This window comes from Phoxinus phoxinus, assembly GCF_949152265.1.
Source record: "Phoxinus phoxinus genome assembly, chromosome: 19".
In the NCBI taxonomy this organism is placed as follows: Eukaryota; Metazoa; Chordata; class Actinopteri; order Cypriniformes; family Leuciscidae; genus Phoxinus; species Phoxinus phoxinus.
This window is the reverse complement of record NC_136894.1, coordinates 20,754,917-20,777,394: the sequence shown is the minus strand read 5'-3', so window position 1 is coordinate 20,777,394 and position 22,478 is coordinate 20,754,917. Positions and strand designations below refer to the sequence as shown.

Below are 22,478 nucleotides of genomic sequence, written 5' to 3'. Positions count from 1 at the left end.
CCTTAATTTCTTTTCGACTGAAGAAAGAAAGACACGGACATCTTGGATGACATCGGGGTGAGTAAATTATCAGCAAAAGTTTTTTTTAAAAGTGAACTAATCCTTTAATGAATCGTCAGAAGTTTTTTAAGTATTTAGATCTATTCCCATCACATAAAATGTTGCCGTGATGAGCATTGAGCAAGCAGATGACAGTCTGTTGTTGATCGCGAGTGTAGTGGCAGTTTTAATCTTTTCTTTGTTTATTTTGTTTTCTCAATGATAATATATGAATGCCATGTGTTCTGTATTTTGAGCTTTATGTTGTAACGTTGATACAGGTGTGTGTGTGTGTGTGTGTGTGTCACTGAGAAGACCCCAGGCTAGGGAGGGGTAAGGCGACCATGGGGGTTCCTTTGTTCCTTTGGGGTGGGTGCAAGAATGCCTTTGATGAGAACATTATAAGACTCCAGAAAGAACACCTATCTTGGTTCTGCTCTGCCTGCAAACTGGGCTGTTAGGGTTGGTGGGTTTTCACCCTCACCCTGCAGCTGGCCTGTGTGGCTAGAATGGGAACTATTCTGCAGAATAAATGTATATTTTCTTTTAAATACAATTTGAATATTGACGTCTCTTTTGCCTGGGAATGCTGCGTTTGTTAAATATTGTTTTGCCACAACAATTGGTGTCAGGTGGATTAATCAGATATTAATCTAAAAAGCCATAATTGTTTCAGCATCTGTAGAGAGACGTCTCACAGATTATTAGACGCGCGTCGATTTTGTAAATCCTGGGAAATAGAAATCAGTCGGCACGAGGTCATCTCACAGTAAACTGAATAATACTTTTTAATACACCGGTTGTTTTGTTCTGTAAAATGGGAAAATAATTATGGCCAGAAAAGCATGCAAGAAATTGGGGAACGGATAATTGTAACAAAAGGGTTTTTGTGATCGTGTTCAGCGTGTGTGTAAAACTGTGAACAGACAGAATTGTTGAACTGAAGAAGCAGGTAGAATAAAAGAAGAATTGTTGAATTGAAGATGAAAGAGAAGGAACTGAAAAGTAGCAAAGGATAGTAAGATAGAATGTTTGTTTTTTTCTGATGGAAATTACAAAAGAGTGAGTTGTTGAACTGAATTGTTGGATTGCAGATAAAGAGAACAGATGTAGAAAGAAACTGAAATGTTGGATTGAGAATTGTTGGATTGTAAGCAAACAGTGTTGCTTGAACTGGTTAGATGAAGCAGGGCAAAAAGAAAGTCAAATTAAGTTGAAATGGTCTGAAAAGTGAGTTTTTAGATAAAAATAAGGCATTGAATATGATTAACAGGGATTAACATGAGGAATGTTTCATTAAGCAGAATGGGCAACATTCTATATGTCAGTGTTAATTATGATGTGAATGTGCTTTATTGTATTAATGTTATGAAAACAATGGTATTGAAGAATAGACTTCCATATGTTTATAACAGAGTTTATAAAAGATTTGAAGGTGCAAGCGGCTATGGTAGCTGTCTGTAATTTAGGGACTGAGGAATAATGATGCTATTAAGTTGAGCAGTCTGCAGATTAACCATTTGATAAAAGAAAAAAGCTTCCAAACAGTGTTAATGAAATTGATGACATGCTAAATGTCTTTATACTGTATGAACAGTTCTGATAAATAATAGTGAGACAAAAGAGAGCAAATGTTGTAACCAGCTGAAGCTCTCACCTTAAAGAGATTTGCAAATGATGGTTTTGTAAAAGTTTGATTCTGATTGTAAAGAAACAATACACATAGACTGATTTCAAACAAAGAAATGCCAAAATGATACAAATTTGAAGAAAGCTTCTGTGTTAACATGGATTAGTAAAATAGAGTAATGTTACTATGATTTGGCTATGTAATTGAATTTGCAACTGAGATTGTATAATAGCTCTGTTTTGCATTGCTGAATGGGATGTTCTTGTGAAGTGTGTGATGGATGAATTGCACATCTATGAACGGTGAAAGACCATTTGATGGAGTCTCCTCCTGCAGGGCTGGATGGTGAATAAAGACTGAACAACTGACAAACTGTTATTGCTACAAGCTTGGACGAAAAGTCTGAAGATGTAACTGCACAAAACAGAAAGATGGACTGTGTCACCTTTGGACTCCATGTGTGTGGCCAACGGGACCAATGGCAAATTGTAGGATTGAAAATAATCCAAGATACTTGAAATGAACAAAGACATCTGCTTTACTGTTTTTGACAACCTATTTCCGTAATGACCATTTGGAGTCTGTAAAGGCACCGAGGTGCTGATAGTTATCAAGGCCTGTAGGCCTAAGATGTGTGTATTTTGGGGGTATGAAATTGTCCCACCTTTGGTACAATGGGGAAGTTGTAATTATCTGATTGGTCAGTTTTGAATGTCTCACATTTGGGTTTTAGTCACATGGTCACGGAAGGGATAAAAGGAAGATTGAAATGAAAGGTATAAATATGATGAAATGACTTAAAATTGTTGCATTTGTTTTCAGAGAATGAAAAACAGGGAGAAATTGTAGTGGCAGTTTTAATCTTTTCTTTGTTTATTTTGTTTTCTCAATGATAATATATGAATGCCATGTGTTCTATATTTTGAGCTTTATGTTGTAACATTGATACAGGTGTGTGTGTGTGTGTGTGTGTGTCACTGAGAAGACCCCAGGCTAGGGAGGGGTAAGGCGACCATGGGGGTTCCTTTGTTCCTTTGGGGTGGGTGCAAGAATGCCTTTGATGAGAACATTATAAGACTCCAGAAAGAACACCTATCTTGGTTCTCACTCTGCCTGCAAACTGGGCTGTTAGGGTTGGTGGGTTTTCACCCTCACCCTGCAGCTGGCCTGTGTGGCTAGAATGGGAACTATTCTGCAGAATAAATGTATATTTTCTTTTAAATACAATTTGAATATTGACGTCTCTTTTGCCTGAGAATGCTGCGTTTGTTAAATATTGTTTTGCCACAACACGAGAATCAAGATCTTATCATTGCAACGCAGTTTCTGCACTCTCTCTGCTTTCACGAATGCAAACACTATGATGTAAATACAGTAAGAGCTTCGTTGTGCAGTGTAACAATACACTGATTTTATAGACTGTCATTGATTTCATAATGAGTTTGGCAAGTGTCCAGATAAACTCGCGCTGTGTGGAAAGATTGTTCTTTGATCGCTTTCTGTATATAATTAATTCACAATTTAAATAAGATTATTTTCATTCTACTAAAAGAAACGATGTGAAGTTGATATTTTAGTCACTGGCTTGACTTACTGATGCATAAACTTACTGAAAAGAAACATAATCCTAGGTATTTATTTGAAACAGTGGCTAAACTAACGAAAAAAAGAAAGCTTCAAACCCAGAAGTTTCCAAGCAACACAGCAGTAATGACTTTATGAACTTCTTCACATATAAGATTGATAATATCAGGGACAAAATTATAACTATGCAACCGTCTACTACAGCATCGCATCAGGGAGAGCATTGCAGTCTTGACTTGACCTCAACCAAATGCTCAAGCGCTCGTCACAAAAAGTGCACGTCAGCATTTGAGCGTACGGTTAAAAACTAGCCTAGAGCGCCATCTGTGGGTAACAACTAAGCTCAGAATCAATTGGAGAGAGAATCCCGATGCATACAAAAAATCTCAAAATCAATCCACGAATCATTGGAGAATCAGGATGCATCAATTTATTGTCACAGCCCTAATGCTGAGGATGTGTAAGTTTGAAAAATGTCTAATTTATGTTGATGCATGGCACCGTCTGTGTTATCTTTTCCATAAGTTTCTATTGCTGAGTCTGTCTAACCGTTTCTCCTCATAATCCCCTCCATATTAGGGATATGGGCATCGACTAATTTGACAGTCGTTTAAACAGAAGTTTTGTAACCGACTAGTCTAAAAATAAGAAACCCTCTAAAGACTTGTGTATGATCCATTTGAGCACTTAATCTATTAATCAAACAATCAAATCCCATAATAAATTCTGCTAAATGCTGCACACTTGGTGAATAAATCATTCTGCTTTGACTATCACACCTACGTGCATGTTCTGAATATGTTTATGCATGGCTCTAATGAAAGGAGGAAACGGTGAATGGTAAACGGAAGTTTTAGAATAAAAAGAAAGTAAACAGCAGGTGCTTCATAGCCGACTGCCGCACATATCGACTATTGTTTTCAGTGTCGACTAGTAGCAGATGTACCATTTAGTCGACTAGTCTTGCACATCTCTGCTCCATATCTCTTATAGTACAAACATTAAAGTACAACATTCTATGTAGAATTCAAATGGATCCGATATGTTTTTTGGTCTGCTCCGACTCGATGATCCGCTCTGTGATATTTATATCGAAAGTCTCACGGTAATTATGCGATATTTTGTTTATGATGCCTCCTGTCCGACATGCACCTAGAAAAATACACGTCGCAATTGGTAGCGTTGCATTTCCCCGACTCATTTCCTGGTTCTCCTTCTCCATAAACAACATGAAGTCAAGGAGAACTACATGCTAAAGATTCCCCACAGTGGTCAGAAAGAACAGGGGAGTAGGGCTGCAACTAACGATTATTTTAATTTTTTCGATTAATCGATTAAAAAATAAACATAAAAAAGCATTCATTTCCAACCCTTTATTCAAAAACAGAACTGACAGTGCAAATTCACAGTGCAAAAAAATCTTCAGACAGTGCTCAAACAGGTTGCTCCTTGAACATCCCTGAGCTGTTAAAGTAATTTTTTTTTTTTAATTGACTAACACAAAAAACATACACATGTGCTTTACATCTGCCAAATATAGGACTTTTTTAAAATAAAGTGCACAAAAATATGTATATTTTTGTTTAAGGGACCTGAGCTGTCAGAACAATAAAAAAAAAAAAAAAAAAAATACAAATCAGAAAACTTAACAGGATTTGTTTAAACGTCAGAACTTGTTCTCCACACTACACTCACAGACGCACAAATTCTCACACTCACAAAAAAATACAATGGATTGACCACCTCGTATGGTGTGTATTTTGCAGCTCATTCTTTCCGAGCATATAGTGAAGTTTCTCTGAGTCATTTAGACTTGGAGTAAAGAATGAAAAATTCAGTGCTGCTCGGACACACTCGGTCTTTCTTGCGCGCAAATAGACTCGGTCTCTATCGCGCGCTCTCAGATGCACTCGGTCTCTCTCTCGCGCAGACATACTTGCGCGCAAATACACTGTATATCGCGCGCGCTCTGAAACACTCGGTGTCTCTTGCGCGTGCAGACACACTCGCGCGCAAACACACGTGTCTCAAGCGCAGTGTCGCTCGCGGAGTTCGCTTTGCTTTTGTCCAGTCCGGCGCCTCATAGCCCTGCGCTCAACTAACATTTTTTTTTTTTTAAACATCTCCACGTCGATAATAAAATTTGTTGCCAACTATTTTGATAATCGATTTTTGTCGATTCGTTGTTGCAGCCCTACAGGGGAGTAGAGCTTAAATCGGGACCAAAAAAAATCAAGCCCGACCCTACCCGACACATTTACTGTAATTATGACCCCGATTTAAACCCGACCATTTTTTTTATACATGGGCCGTTATAACTGACGTTCTCAACTACAATTACGAGCTGTTTGAACTAACGTTACAGAAATCTGTTTAGAATTATCTTAATGAATAATGCAACAAGGACAAAGCATGTAAACTGCGTTGTTTGTTTATTCAGAATTGAGTGGATCGCAAGTTGATCCGAATGAAGAAACGTAAAAAAAAAGACGTGAACAATGATGAACACCGAAAATGAAAAAGAATGAACTTTGGACCTAGGCTATTTGGAATATTTTTTAAACAAAATTGCGTCCACAGTTGTTGGTTTCAGAGCGGTGGTCCTCTTCTCTCTCTCGTTCGGCCAGCTGCGCTGAACACCCGCTCACTGCCGTCTAGTGTTGTCACGATACTAGAATTTCTAACTTCGATACGATACCTTGAAAAATATCGATATTCGATACCATTTTCGATACCACAGAGAAAAAAACTGCCACTATATTAAGGGGGTATTTTTTTTATTTAAAGCTAAATATAACAAGTCTAGAACATGACAATGAGGTTTTTTACATGAACAAAAATGTCCTGAGTTCTATCTGTTAATATTTTTTAATTGGACCAGGGCTAACATGACCCGTTGTATTTGTATAACCTACTGTTATCAAAGATTAAAATATAGCCTAGTAACAAAAAAGCACTTAACAGTATCAAATTGGAGGATAGAGTGTCAGTAATGTATAATAATAAGATTAAACATTAAATTTTCAGTTAAAGGCATTTCATTATTGAATTCAGAGATGCCATTGTCTAGCTGTTTAGTTTAATTAATATCTGTGTAATCAAATTGATGATAATCGCTAATGAAGGCAAATTGCAGAATTAAATAATAATTTTCTGAATAAAGTTAAATAGGCACAAGTTAATTTACATTTGACCACAGTTAAAATATTTACTTGTCTAAGATTCCTCAGTCAGATTATGTTAACTTTAAGAATTACGGTGAAAAAACGAGACAACACAGATTTATTTTAACAACAATACTAGGCCATCTTGGTTAATGTTTCAGAAAAGTTAAAATGAGAAGAGTTACAGTGTTTCCTTTAGGATTTTTTTAGCAGTGGGGAAAGGTCTGTCCAAACAACAAACACCCCTGATGCTGAGCGTAGCCTATGCTTGCTAAATGGTACCCCTGGAGCCTGTTCCTTAAATCTGTTTACACCTATAAAATAATTTGAAAAAATGAGTGATGTGAGGGATTATTGATTGTCAAACAATCTTTTGGGTGCCCGCAGCCCGCTCGCAGTGTGAAGCGCGTGTCCGCACTATTCTCCGACTCCGACATGCCCGCTCGCGGTGTGTTTTTACGCTTGTCCGCGCTATTCTCCGACATGCCCGCTCACAGTGTGAAGCGCGTGTCCACGCTATTCTCCGACATGCCCGCTCGCGGTGTGTTTTTACGCGTGTCCGCGCTATACTCCGACATGCCCGCTCGCGGTGTTCTTTATCAATCAACCAAAGCCGGTCGCGGGGGCGCCGCCCTCGCCATCTTTCCATTCACTTCACTTTTGCTATTTAACCAGAGCGAATGAGACGAGTGCGTCACGTGTGGTGTTTGTCAACGCGCCTTTAGAGAGAAGTGAAAGTGACCGCTCGGCTAGTATCGATACTTCGGGAAATTAGTATTGGTACCGTTCAGATATTTCAGTATCGATATTTATCGAAATATCGATATTTTTGACAACACTACTGCCGTCATAGGCGAGCAGCGCACGCACTTAATGCACTCGACAAAGCCAACACATATGTTGTCACTGCCCACAACTTGTTTAAATGGTTCCATACCTCCGACTTTCCTCCAAACTTACTCAAAGTCAATTCTCCTGTTTTTCTTTTTTTTCTTTACATCTTCAAGCTCCATGTTGCACTTGAGCTACAGAATACAGCACAGCAGTCCCGGTGTAATACGTGCGAGTGGAGTAGACCCTGCGCATGACACGTGACGTGCTTGATCAACAGCCCGGCCCCGAGAATAGTGGCGGGAAATATCGGCCTGACGGGCTCGGGCAGAGAATCTAAGCTCTACAGGGGAGACACTTTGTTTCTCTCAATATGACTCTAGAGTCGCTATACTCGCTCCAAAGCTAATCGCCGTCACTCTCTTACTTCTCCCTCGCTCTACCACAAAGTCCCCACAAGCTTGACGCACACACCAGCGCACAAATATAAACATCAGGCCACCACTTCATGCATTTTCTCTGATCGGATAGCTATCTGATTTATCAAAACGATTCCATTTACACCTGGTCACATAAATGTGTTTTTGCAAAACGGATATAAATCCGATCTTTAATTCCCGCCATATATGCAGATTTAATGGAGTGCACGTCACCGAACGCAACAGATATGAGCTGCATTTTATTGATCATAAGCTAAAATTTCAAAATCAAAGAATGCAATAAGAGAGAGCGGCAACAGTCCTGGTAGAATCATTTCGGTTATTTATAGGGCTGCAACATCGAATCGATAGAGACCGAGTGTGTTTGCGCTCGAGAGAGACGGAGTTCAAGGAGCAACCTGTTTGTGCACTTTCTGAAGATTTTTTGCACTGTGAATTTGCACTGTCAGTTCTGTTTTTGAATAAAGGGTTAGAAATTAATGCTTTTTTATTTTATTTTTATCCGGTTCAGCGATTAATCTGAAAAATAATCTATTATTAAAATAATCGTTAGTTGCAGCCCCAGTTCTTTACTTTTAAGATAATTATGTGTTAAGCGTCAGCGACTTACTTTCACTTTGATTTGCGATAGTTTGCACGTTGGCTTGATGAAGAGACGCTCAGCTGCTCATCTGCGGTGATGCCTGTTGCAGTAGCGCCGTCATATCTGACTATAACATGACATAGGCTATAGCCTATAACACGCTCTCACACGTTAATTTTTTTAGGAGGAGTACAATTTTTGGGAGGAGTACAATCTACATGTGGTTTCAACAGCCAGATGCATTTACACTTGTCCAATTTCGTCTGGAATGTGGCCCAGACCACCTCCTGAAGTTGTTTGAGCGATCGGATTCAAATCCATCTCGAATGTGTTTCAGAGGGCATTTACACCTGGTCTTTTCACGATCAGATAGCTATCCGACCACAGAAAACGCATGAAGTGGCCAGGTGTAAACAGCCCCTAGGTGAGTTGCCGGGGAAAGTGCAAATTGCCTTCTAAAGGTTACACGGTTGTTGATGGGCCCTGTTTCTCATGACATTTTCTTTTTACTTGTTTTATTTTTATTTATTTTTATTGTTTCTAACATGTCCTGTTCTGTAGACGTGCTCTTTATTTATAGTTTTTTATACAGTAGTGTACATACAACCAGTACAACATGTCCTTTTCTATAGACATGCTCTTTATTTATTTATTTTATACAGTACAACATGTCCTGTTCTGTAGACATGGTTATTACTTATTTATTTATTTTTGTTGTACCAGTCCAATATGGCTGTCGGTTGAAATAAACCTTGTGTTGTAGGAAAACTTGTTTTATTTGTTATTAATCTATTTTGATGCGTTTTCCCATAACTTTTGTCATTTTACTTATGTTTAAAAATATCGGAATTAATATCGATATCGCAATATTCATTATCGATATCGCAATATCACATTTTGTCAATATCGTGCACCCCTATTTGATACCCTTTGAAAAAACTGTCGTTCGCTGTGCCTGGCGTCAATAAAAGCTTTTATTGGACAAACAAGGATATTTTCAGTTCTGAAACTTATAGGATATTCTTATAGTATGATGACCTCTTATATGTCAAAAGATCAAGGAAAATTAGATTTCTCAGTTCACCCCTTTAAACTAGTTATCTTGTAAAGTGTCCTTAAGGTTGGCCGCATTAACAGTATTTTAAACAATACCCAGCCATAACTTTGAAATTTCAATTGTCGCTAGGGTTCTCGCTGTTAATCATATACATTGTGCCACTGTTGCCTTGGCTTTTGGCTTGCTTAGTTGGAGACATTTAACATTCAACATTATTATTGATCTGCCTTACTTAAGGTGGACGATGACGAAATTTTATCCTAGAAACAAACTTTGTTGTATTATTTTAATGTTATTATCACTGTGAAGCTGCTTTGATACAATCTGCATTGTAAAAAGCGTTATATAAAGGTGACTTGACTTTGTGAGTAACTCGTTACAATGTTTTTATTTAAGTTGTCATTAAGAAAAAAAGAATTAAAGAATATTTAATAATTAAAGAATTAAAAATAAACACATTGTTTCAAAAAAAAAAAAAAAAAAGACAAATATTTTTTTGTGACGAATATTACATAATGTGGTCACAACATTGACAAAGCCTAGCCTATAAATCACTTTTTTTTTACTGCAAGGAGAACAGGCTAATATTAGGAAAAAAAATTAAATATGGGTTATTAGTAGCCTGATGTATTTTAAACCACATCTCCATGAAAAAGCACAAATCGAACACAATTTTGAGATATACTGTTCTGTTTATCTAATAAGTGGCAAAAAAACATATTCTGGTTATCTAATAAGTGGCAAAAAACATATTCTGGTTGAGTACCATCTGTACACACATAAAATCTTATTCCACAAAAGAACAAAAGACCACAAGGAACCACACTCACCAGCCTCTTATGTGCGAGAAGCAAGTTAATGACTGCCTCAAATTCTCTGAGCAAACACATATTGAGGAGAGACGAGAGCAGAGAATTGACTGTCTCCTGGTTGAAACTCCCGCTGGGAGGACATTTATTGTAATATCCCATAAACACTGCCACTTCACATAGAAAAGACAGACAGGAAAGCCATTTAGTCAACCTAGAATTATTTATCTGTTTGACAGCATAATTCACCCAAAAAAAGAGGAGAAGTACAGAGGGTATGCACTAGTGTTGTCACAATACTGGAATCTCCAACTTCGATATGATACCTTGAAAAATATTGATTTTCGATACCACAGGGAAACTGCCATATATAAAGCCATACAGATAATTTGTTATTATCTCATATTTTTTTGTGATAAATTTGGTTGTAGCTTTCACATGGCCCAGGTAGGCTTTATTTGAAGTACATTAAAAAAAAGACAAGTAAACAGTCAGTACTACAATAAGAACAAATAACCAAATTGCAAATGATAGCACAAATAAATAAAATAGAATTAAGAGACCAATAAAATAAACATCGATTTAAGTTTTTCAGGTGGGTTTAACAGTATTCAGGTAAGAAATACAACAGAAATTAAAGTAATTGTAAGCATTAATTTGTATTTAATTGTTACAATGAAAACTATACCGAGTTATTTTACATTTGATTAAAGTTACAAAACAAGATCAGTAAGTGATTTCCTCTTTTGTTCTTTGATTAACATGACAGGCAGTAGCAGGTTTATCAGGCTAAGGGGGGTATGATGTTCATTTTATTCATTAGGATTAGTGGCCATGTGTTATTAGCAGTTCGTGTTAGTATTGTGTTAGGATTACTTTACCATAGTAACTGTAGTTTCCAAAATAACACTTTATTTTCACTTATTTTGATATTTTCTGTTTTCATGACTGGTGGCTCATACAAACTTACTAACTTTTAAGAAAAACTAGTTTGGGACTGCCTTTACTGTTCCTCATACTTATTCACCAGTGTTAGTGATATTTTTTAGTGATATGGGGGATACATGTATTATATTTAGGCCTGTCGTGATAGTCGATAAATCGATTAATCGCACGATAAAAAAAAATTACCTCGATCATTTTTCCGGCCGCGATAATTTCATTTGCATACTTGTTTGTTATCCGCGACTGAATGACAACTCTCGTTTCCTTAGCGTAGGAGAAGTGAACCCTCTTGTCAGTTGCATTGTCTTTTGTGTGGGGAGGCGGCGCTTGTCAGTCACATGGACTTTGTGTGGGAAGGCGGGAGTGCTTGACGCGACTGCCGAGAAGAGCGAAAAGACGTCGCAAGTTGTGACATGGAATTGGTTTCAAAGCCAAACGCGACAGCTGCAGTGTGGTAGCACTTCGGATTCAAACCGAATGACCGTACTTTACTTCAAAAACATGATGCACGACCAGAATACGCTATAAAAGCAGACCTTTCAGCCTAATTCTATTCTTTCTGCATATTCCATCATCTAAAATAAAATCAAATGAAACATTCTCTTTTTTAAAACTTGTTTTATTAGTTTCAATATTTTAACTTTATGCACATTGCATCAACCAAAAATTTAATTAAATGCAACAGTCTCAGACTTGAAGAAAATTGTTGAACATTTAACCAATTTCTGCACATTCCACCATATTTTAACGAAATAAACAAAGTCCTTCTTCTGTTAACTTATATTTCTGCATATTCCAGCATATAAAATGCAAATTTTTTTTTTGTAAAATCCTCTTTTCGATTAGATGTAAATAAAATACAGCAATAAAATAATTAAAATGAAAGTCTCTCATGACTGTATTCCAAATTATTAACATTTACGTCTTTTAACATTAAAGTGCAGATTTGTTTTGTTTTTGTAAATCGACATGTTTTTACCATTTCATTAAGTTTTGCTTAGTAGATAGCCTTTCTTTAAAGTGAATTTCGTTTTTGTATAAATTGTATCTTAATTTTAATAAATATTTCATCAACCAATTGCATGTATTTAATAAATAAAAAACAAATATAGCAGACAATATAATAACCGTGACATTGAGGCGCTAGCGCGCCGCGTTCACTTGCATTGCATTGCATTGTTAAAAGCCTTTCTTTAAAGTGAATTTCGTTTTGTATAAATTCAATTGTATCTTATTTTAATAAATGTTTCATTAACCATTTGCATGTATTTAACAATACAAGGCAAATATAGCAGACAATATAATAACCGTGACATGGAGGAGCTGGCGCGCCGCGTTCACTTTCACTGTTAACTAGAGCGCGCACCTCATAAATGAATGAAACTCAGCGTAGGCCGATGTCTCATACATTAGCATTAAATATCTTTGCTGCATCCTTTCTAGAAAAGACAAGGGCTTTCTCGCGGCTCGCATCAGCATTTACGGATGATGAGTTTTGTGATGCGGTTGCGGATTAAATAAATAATAGGCTACCCCATTCGCGCAGCTCTATCGATAACAACATTGAACACTAGGCTACACAAATAGTATTTTATTATTATTTTTTTATTTAGGCGATTAATTTTCCATAGTGACATAGGAGGTGCCGGATCCAATAAAAAAGGTTCCGTATCCAACGTCGGGCTTGTTCCGGCTCAAATTAAGCCACGACTCACGAGACAGTCTAACGAAACAACATCACAGTTTTGCTTTTATTGTTTTTGGTTGTTTTGTTCATTGTTATTGTGGATATTTAAAATGTTTTCCATTTTCAATGTTAAATAGTCTTTGGAAATAAACGTTTATTGAATTTTGAAAGGTGTATGTGCATTATTATGCCATTATCATTATTCTATAGATGAAAATGGTCTCAGATCGACAATATTATCGTTTATCGCGATAATTTCTTGGACAATTTATCGTCCAGCAAAATTTGTTATCGTGACAGGCCTAATTATATTGCATTGCATATGTGTGCTGGTCAATAGAGATGTTCCGATTCCGATACTAGTATCGGAAATGCCGCCGATACCAATAACAATTCTGACATCGGTATCGGCGAGTACTTGTACCCATGTACCGATCCGATACCATTTTCATAAACAATACCTAGTTATTGCACGCTAGCTTTGCTTAACGCTGCAAATCGGAGATCAAGTCTTATTCGCTGCTCTAAACAGTGGTTGCCCGCAGCAACACAGGAAGTTGTGCTGTGTCGCCACAAGCAACCACCGTTTAGAGTAGTGAAGAAGAAATTAAAATGCACGCGCTAGCAGTATGTCCACTGATTGGCAATTTAACCGACAAAATTATCGAGTTTATTGCTGTGGATGACCAGCCACTGTCAGTCGTCAAAAACGTTGGATTTTGCCGCTTAATTGAACATTTGGAGCCCCGGTACAGTTTGCCTGGTCGCAAATACATCTCTGAAACAGCGCTCCCTACGCTATTCGAGACAGTGCGTGAACACATTTCATGTAACGTTAAACTAAAAGATGTGCAAACAATCAGCTTTACTACCGACATCTGGAGCTGCGACGCGACCCCGCTGTCTTTACTGAGTTTGACAAGCACACTGGGTACAGTGACGCCGTCATCTTTAAGTTTTAAAGAGATTATTTTCTTAAATTATTCATATGTTTTTTTTTTTATTCCTAGATTTATTTGTTTTACTGTTTTTTATACAGTTACATTGTAAAACTAAAATACCTTTTTCAGTTTACAGTATTAGATTTGTGGCTGCATTTGAAGTTATTTTTCACTTAAAAATAAATATTATACTACTGTGAAATGTATGTCAGATAATAAAACATATTCTAGTTCACTGTGTGTATTTGTTCATGTTTTATTAAGGCATAAGTCTGAAGCACACCATAAAATAATTATATCAATTCATACAGGGGTAATATGAATTGCAGCAGTATAGATAACACACCCAGGTATCGGATCACTACTCGGTATCGGAATCGGTATCGGGAAGGGAAAAAGGGGATCGGAACATCTCTACTGGTCTGCTGGTCTAAAATTAAGAAACCCCTAGAAAACAGTAAAAAAAAAAAACATAGGAACAATGGGTCTCATTCATGAAACATTCGTAAATATACGAGTAAATATGTGAGTGATTTGCGCGTAAAGAGACCTTCCCGAAAACTTTTGTCCTGATTCACAAATACTTCGTAAACATCAGATGTGATAGTGAAACATGTGTGTGTGTTAATGAATTCCAATCAGTCGTAAATGGGGCGCGCGTGCACGCTCATTCTCAATTACCATAAATCCCGCCCATTAAATCCGACTGACAACTATATATGGGCATCATATTATGACACCAAACGAAGGATTTCAACATGTCTTCTCAAAAGCGAATAAAAAAGAACAATTTCTCAGATGCAGAAATTGAAGTTTTATTATCAGAAGTTCATTCAAAACACCACATTTTATTTTCAAGCCTACATAGTGGTGTATTTTAGGTCCTAAAAAAGGAAGCTTGGCAGATATTACAGATGCAGTTACTGGAGTTTCATCTGTTAATCGAACAGTCCCAGACTCAGAAAAGAAAATGGTTCGACATGAAGCTCGACTGCAAAAAAAAACGAATTAGTTCACTTCGAAAAAATATAGCCCAGCCCTATTGAAATCAATTAATTATTTGATTAAAGTGTTCCGTTTGCAGATGCTATTTACTGGCTCTCATAATAAAAGTAAAAAGAAAAAACGAATGTAATTACTATATATAATATTTTTTCAAAATGCTGTGTAAATATATACCCGATTAAGGTGAATTAAAATGCAGCCTTATTAATGAGCAAAACGTTCGGATGTTAAACGCACTATTTACGCGTGGCCGGGAGCAGGTGTAGATTTCTTTCGTACCAACTAACATTTGCAAAATACGAACATTTTAATGAATCCGAAAATTTTCGCCAGAACCACTTTACACACGATTTACACAATAATTCGTTCTGCTCGTGTTTCATGAATGAGACCCAATGTGTGTACATTTCAGATAGGCTACTTAATGTATTATTCCAATATCCAAATATGATACTAAATGTGACCTTGCACATTCTATTTGTGTTTGCATTTGAACATTGCACATTTTATACAGGACACACAATTAGCTGAATAAATGTTAGCCAATACAAATATATAGAAAACGGTTGACAATGCAGGGAACTACACTAACCTTTTCCACTGGTGGCACTTGCGCTACTAACTTTTTCATTTACTGGCGCAAAACATGATTTGGTCGCACAAATTAATTATAGTAAGCCACTCTGGATAATAATGAACAATAATGAAACTGTATTGCATACAGATGTGCTTTTTATTTTACTTGCCATCTTTTAAACCACATGCCGCCTTGTTTTCTTTAACATTGGTTGGGATAGATTTACTGCAATAGAAAATACAATACACAATGTGCAAAATGAATTTCTTTTGGATTTCAACATGCTATGGTTGGCACAGATGGGTAGACTCCTGAACTCTTAAAATAAAATAAATATAATCCATAAAATAATATAATAATAGATTTTCAGCAGCTATTGACTATTCGGTATTAAAGATACAAAAAACAACAATGCATATCCACTTCACAATTAAGTGAAATATAATAAGCAACAAATAAGGCTATATTATAAGCTACATTGAACTTAATTATCAATTCAGATTCCTCACTTGCTCGGTTTGCTTGACGCCGAAATGCAGTTGGGAGTGCTGCTGCGTCACGGGATATGTTCCTCTCTATACATTTCGCGTGCTTCATACTGTCATTGTGAAGCTTCAATTTACATGAAGCTGCGTTTACATGGACACTTATAATCGGATTGACGGCTCAATCGGACTGAAAAAATCTTCATGTAAACACCTTAATCGATCGGATTGAGCTCGATCCGAATGAAATTTCGATCGGATTGAAAGGGGTGGTTTATTCCTTTTGTAATGCGATCGAGAGAACATGTAAACACTTGATGGAATTTGAAAACCGAAACTGAAAGGACTGCGCATGTACATTGACGTAAGACGCGCGGAACGAGCTGTTCTTCCTGTTGAATAAAGTGTCATATAAATGACCTTATCCCCCAGAGGTGACCCGCAGCACCTGAGACGCGCCGTGGTGAGGAGAAGAGAGTTCGTTCAGAGCGCGTCTCAGGTGCTGCGGTTATCACTCCGCCCAAGTAGCAGTGCTTCGCCTTCAGAGAATATAGTTCCCAGTATTTATACGGTTAAAATATGTCTGTGTATCATGTGACTTTGTTTTTTGTACACTCTGTGACTATACAAATCACAACATGTAAAATATGAAAATGTTTGCGTTATTTTGTCACTTATTTGGATTAGTATGCTAGCTGCAACCATTTACATCCAGTCTTTGTGCTAAGCTAGGCTAGCGGTGGGTGCGTCAAACAGACTTATAGCACGCACGGAGATGAAAAAGGTATGTATGGACTTATCTAACTCTGGGGGATAAGGTGAATAGGCTAAAGTCCCAAAAAGTCGGAGTGTTCCTTTAAGTTACACAAAGTTATCCGCTGATTGTTTAAGGTCTATGTGCGATGCAAGGCGCTGCTGCCACGAGGCTAGAAAGCTCCTGGCTGTTCTAGAAAGAAGACTGATCCAATGCAGCAAAGATATTTAACAGCTAAAGTCCATAGTATAGCCTAGCCTATTGGCTATGTTGTATCCCCAGAATTCCGATCGGCGCACAGGGACAAAAATAAATAAATATTTTCACAGAGTAAAGTCTTCTCTACGAAATGCAATGCAAGAGAATGCGCCTCAACGTCCTGATTATATGTCTGCTATATTTGCTTCTTATTTATTCATTCCAGGCAATTGGTTGATGAAACATTGATTCAAATTAAGATACAATTTATACAAAACAAAATTCGATTTAAAGAAAGGCTTTTTACAAAACAAATCTTAATAAAGTGGTCAAAATAATCTCTTACCCATCTTATGATCCTACTCATACTGTTCACTTTTCATATACCGGTAATCAACATAGATTAAATTAAAATAATACAATAACATTATATTATGTAAACATAAATATGGAATATAATTTAATTAATGCCTGATGAAAATTTGACTATTTCAAAGTGTGCTCGTTTTTTTCTGAGGTAACAACATTTAACAAAGTCTGTCTAGCAAAAAATGTAAACCATAGTCTAGCCTATATTTCGTTTTGCCAGCACTTTACTTAGACATCATTCCATTTCTGTTCTAAATGTGAAATAATAAATGTAATCAAACAAGTTCCTTATTATGTTTAATTGCCTTAGCCTCTGGTGTGTGCGCTGGTGTTTGCGTGAAATTCTGTTGTTGGGGGGGTGGGGGATTTAAAGCGGTTTATTTCTATTCCGGGGGAATTTCTTGCTTTTCAACCACGGTAAGAAAAAATCCATACCGTCCCAGCCCTAGTAGACGGTAATGTTTTCTCTTGGTTCATCTCAGTCAGTATTAATTAATTTTGATATATAAGTCGCACCTGACTATAAGTCGCAGGACCAGCAAAACTATGAAAAAAAAGTGCGACTTATAGTCCGGAAAATACGGTAGGTACTTTAGTTATTATTAACACAATAACGTAACACATGCAGGCTATGTTTCTCAACACTGAGAATGAATAAATAAACGCGTTTCTCCAGACTCGCGCTTATCAGTAGCCTAATCCACAAATCACAGCACTTTCATAATCACTAAGCCATAGCGATTTCAAATTTATTTAGATTTATTGTTCAGCATTACTTGAGCATTTTATAATTTACATGGCTAAATGATGTCTTTCTCTTATCTGAGTGACCATGAGTATTTTAAGATAATCAATGCAATCACTCCCGTGTGATAATCAAATCCATAGGATTAAGTTAAAGGAAAATTCCAGCATTGAGAACTTTGTAAGTGTACAGACAGTTTAATAAGAAGATACTTTATAAAGACAGTACATTACGCGTATGCGGGCAGGAGCCATCTTGGAAAACAGTCTCGACCAGTCGAGCCACGAACGCCGTTATCCCTAGGTTCATTTTTCGCCGGAATTGTCCTTTAACTCAATACAATATTTCAACTTTCCATATCCACCCCAGGCCGTTTACCTTCAGGAGTCAGAAGTATCGTGAATAGGCCTGCATACTGTCCTCGCTTATGAAATCCGTCAGACGGCTGCGGGAGTGGAAGGGGGATCGAGCGGGATTCTTTATTGGTGTTGATTTTCAGTCTCTTTTTAATGATAGGCCTTACGCATCTGTCAATCATCCCCGGTTGCTTTTTAATGAATGAACCCAGCACTATGATTGGTCGAACTCTTCAATTTGTTAACAGTTTCTGTACCTGAATAATAGACCTACCTGAAAATCTTAAAACGCTGTGCATTTCATTTGTATCTTAATTCAGTTTTATTTATTTGCTAATTGATTTGTTCTTATAAAATTTTTGAGTGTTTACTTGGTATTTTTGTTAAAACCATAGGCAAAGTTCCTTGTGTAAGTGTTCTTTAGCCTGTTGATTTCAGCTTGCATTACTTGCCCACCGTGACACTGTCCCCGTTGTTGTTTTGCTTTTTTTATAGAATTGTTTTTTTAGTTCAGTTGGACAGCAAACGCTACAATTATTTAGTAAATAAAAGTGTCTGCTCTGCTCCATACATAGCATGAGCTGCAGTCGCAGGACAGTGGAGCAGGAGTCTGATTTCACATATCACATGACGTGGGTAAGGAGAGATGAGATGACTGACAGGACGATGACGGAGGATTTGGTGCGCAACAGATCCTGAGCGTCATTGACAAATATCTTATCTAGTCAAATGTGCGGTCAGTACCACCGTTCCACATACGTGTTATCGTTAATACCAGTTTATTTTTACTAGTGTAAAAATATCCTCACCGTGACATCCCTACCTGACATTATCCAGATAACTTTAAACATTTCTACAAAATAAATTGAAACACCAGAATATCTACTGATGTCCTCGTCACTTTAATTTCGTCAACAAATCCGTCTTAAAAAGTACGACCAAGTATATAGTCAATTTAATACCGGTAGTATAGAATAGGGCTGGGAGATATGACGATATTATCGTATATCGACGATGTCTCACAAGTATCGCGATGTCGATTATACTGTAACAGTCAGTTTCCAGACGATATCGTCAATATCGGGAAAAAAATTCAAATATATTTTACATAGCCACCATACACATTTATTTACATGCAATAGCATGAGTAAAATATTTTCTATAGGCTAGTAGTTAGTAGGGTTAGAAATAGAAAATCAATTCTTATTGATAGCATTCCTTAAGCGCAAGACGCAAGAGGACACTTCTGCATATGCGCTGTTTTCTGAGCTGCACACACATCCAAAGCCCGCACAGAGAGTGCACGGTGCTCTTATGTAGTGCACGGACAAATACATGCATAATTATGTCAAAATATCCCCTTAATAGCTGGTTTTGTCTTAAACGGTTGAGAAAGAAAAACAATATGCCTATTGAATCCGTGCATTGACAGCCTATACTTGCTGCCACCATTAATGTTGATCAAAGAACAAAAGAAAAAGAAGATCACTCACTGAACATTTGTCATTTTAATTAGCCTTATTTTATTTGCCTATTGTTTGTTGCTGACTGCTCTAACGGCATATGTCTGTGTATCCAACTTTGAGATGCGTTCCGTCAAACATCATTTATCTCTACTTTTGTAATTTTTTTTTAATATTTTTTCTGTATTTCTTTGTTCTGCAGACAAAAAAAATTAAACCGTATCCTATTAATTTGGAATAGCAGAGATATCTCCCATTTAAAAAAATTATATTATCAAGTAAGCCTATTTTATTTTGGTCTGCAGTCTAAAAGTTAATAAAAAAAATGGTAGAAGTAACTGCACCCGTTTCTGAATATGAATTTGAATGTTCCACATAAATAGGCCTAATCAAAAATCACAAACATTATCATTGTAATTAAAATGAGTTTATAAATACAATTTAATTATACTGCAAACGGATGAAGAAATTGTGGTGCTTCGAATATCTCATGCACGCGTTCAGAGTTTAAAATGTTGGCAGCTCCAATACAGCATCTTGGGAGCGTTATACTTTGCTGTAGATAAAAAAAAACTAAAATATCATTTTTAATTACTTCTGTTTCTAAATAGGAAATAAAGCTGTAATTTTTATTTCGTAAGCGAACTATGCAGGTTTTTTACCTTAACTGAACTGCTTCGGAGTCATTGGAATGGTTATATTACTTATTTCGGGTTGAATGGTGGTCGTCTGGAAAAACCACCCTTGCAACTTTGAGCCCTGCAGTGTCAGGAAGTATCGTGTGATATCAGGTCTCGCGATGTAACGAATTGCTTTATGGCAAAAAAAATATGCAAAAATTCTGTCATTATTGCGCTCTCTCACACTGTTCGAACCCGAATGAAGAAGACGTTTTAAAGAATGTCCCATCTGCTTTATGTCGTTGATCTACTACTCTGGTATCTGAGAGTCACCAACAAGTTTTTCGACAGTGTTGTCAAATATCTATTCCGAAAGCTGTAGGGGGAGCTCTATAGAGAAACCTGCGAGCAAAAAGCGAGAATGCAGAAATTCCCGGATAGTTCACCCAAAACAATTAGCCCATGATTTACTAACCCTGAAGTCATCCTAGGTGTATATGACATTCTCAGGGATTAAAGCAAAAAACAACGTTTTTTACTGAAAAATTTTCCTCGGGCAAACCCCATTCCACAGCCTGTCACACACCCAGTGTGAAGTTTTTTATTCTTGTAATTATGAGTATAGTTAGTACATGCACTACATTCGCAAATTAAATACTCAAAGAACATTTGCATTTAAAGAAAGGCCATTTTGAACTGAAATTTCAATGTTTTCAATCTAATGCTTTTACAAGACCTGACTCTTTGTGGTGTAGTAATACAAATAATTAACCATTTGCATAACTTTAACAAGTTTTTGTTTCTCAAATAATAAAAACCCAACAGAACTTTTGCTGCAAATTGAGCTAATATCACAAACTACATATAATATAATCCGTTTTTAACCTAGCCATTATGAATAAATAATATAATAGGGCTGCAACAACGAATCGATAAAAATCGATTATCAAAATAGTTGGCAACGAATTTCATTATCGACTCGTTGTGTTGCGCGAGGCGGAGATGTTTAAAAAAAATAAAAATAAAAACATTTTTTTAGTTGAGCGCAGAGCTATGAGGCGCCGGACTGGACAAAAGCGAACCGAACTCCGCGAGCGACACTGCGCTTGAGACACGTGTGTTTGCACGCGAGAGTGTCTGCATGCGCAAGAGAGACCGAGTGTGTCCGAGAGTGCGCTATATAGAGTGTGTTTGCGCACGAGTGTGTCTGCACGCGAGAGAGACCGAGTGCATCTGAGAGCGCGCGATAGAGACCGAGTCTATTTGCGCGCAAGAGAGACCGAGTGTGTCCGAGCAGCACTGAATTTTTCATTCTTTACTCTAATTCTAAATGACTCAGAGAAACTTCACTATATGCTCGGAAAGGATGAGTTGCAAAATACACACCATATGAGGTGGTCAATCCATTGTATTTTTTTGTGAGTGTGTGCGTCTGTGAGTGAGAATTTGTGCGTCTGTGAGTGTGTGCGTCTGTGAGTGTGTGCGTCTGTGAGTGTAGTGAGGAGAACAAGTTCTGACGTTTAAACAAATCCTGTTAAGTTTTCTGATTTGTATTATTCTTTATTTTTTTTTTAAATTATTTATTGTTCTGACAGCTCAGGTCCCTTAAACAAAAATATACATCTTTTTGTGCACTTTATTTAAAAAAAAAGTCCTATATATTTGGCAGATGTAAAGCACGTGTATGTTTTTTGTGTTAGTCAATACATTTTTTTTATTACTTTAACAGCTCAGGGATGTTCAAGGAGCGACCTGTTTGTGCACTTTCTGAAGATTTTTTTGCACTGTGAATTTGCACTGTCAGTTCTGTTTTTGAATAAAGGGTTGGAAATGAATGCTTTTTTATTTTTATCCGATTAATCGAAAAATAATCGACAGATTAATCGATTATTAAAATAATCGTTAGTTGCAGCCCTATAATATAATGTTATTTTTTATATGAAAAGTGAACAGCATGAGCAGAGCCGTATGCAGGGTTTTATAAATACCGAGTTCCTTGCTAAAGGGATCTTGCTAGGGGGGTTCGGGGGTATGCCCCCCGCCCACAGAAAGTTTTCATTTTCCTCATCTACACGACACGTGCATTCAATTACTCACTCATAAAGACAGTCACTTGTCGCCACCTACTGGCTTAATGATGCAAGTTGCGCAAACACAGACAAAGCGGAGTGATACAAACAGTGAAATATAACATAT

The 22,478-nt window shown here is 37.0% G+C and overlaps 1 protein-coding gene across 8 annotated transcripts in view; it reads right to left on the bottom strand.

The window, feature by feature from the left end:
• topaz1 (testis and ovary specific TOPAZ 1) overlaps positions 1–22,478 on the bottom strand; it is a 79,504-nt gene that overhangs the window by 39,379 nt on the left and 17,647 nt on the right. For 7 of the 8 annotated variants that reach the window (XM_079589995.1, XM_079589992.1, XM_079589994.1 and 4 more), the window contains one exon: positions 10,159–10,310. The exons of the other annotated variant lie outside the window; for it this stretch is intronic. In XM_079589995.1, coding sequence (XP_079446121.1) covers positions 10,159–10,310 — 152 coding nt within the window. The remainder of the gene's footprint in view (positions 1–10,158; positions 10,311–22,478) is intronic. 8 annotated transcript variants of the gene reach the window in all.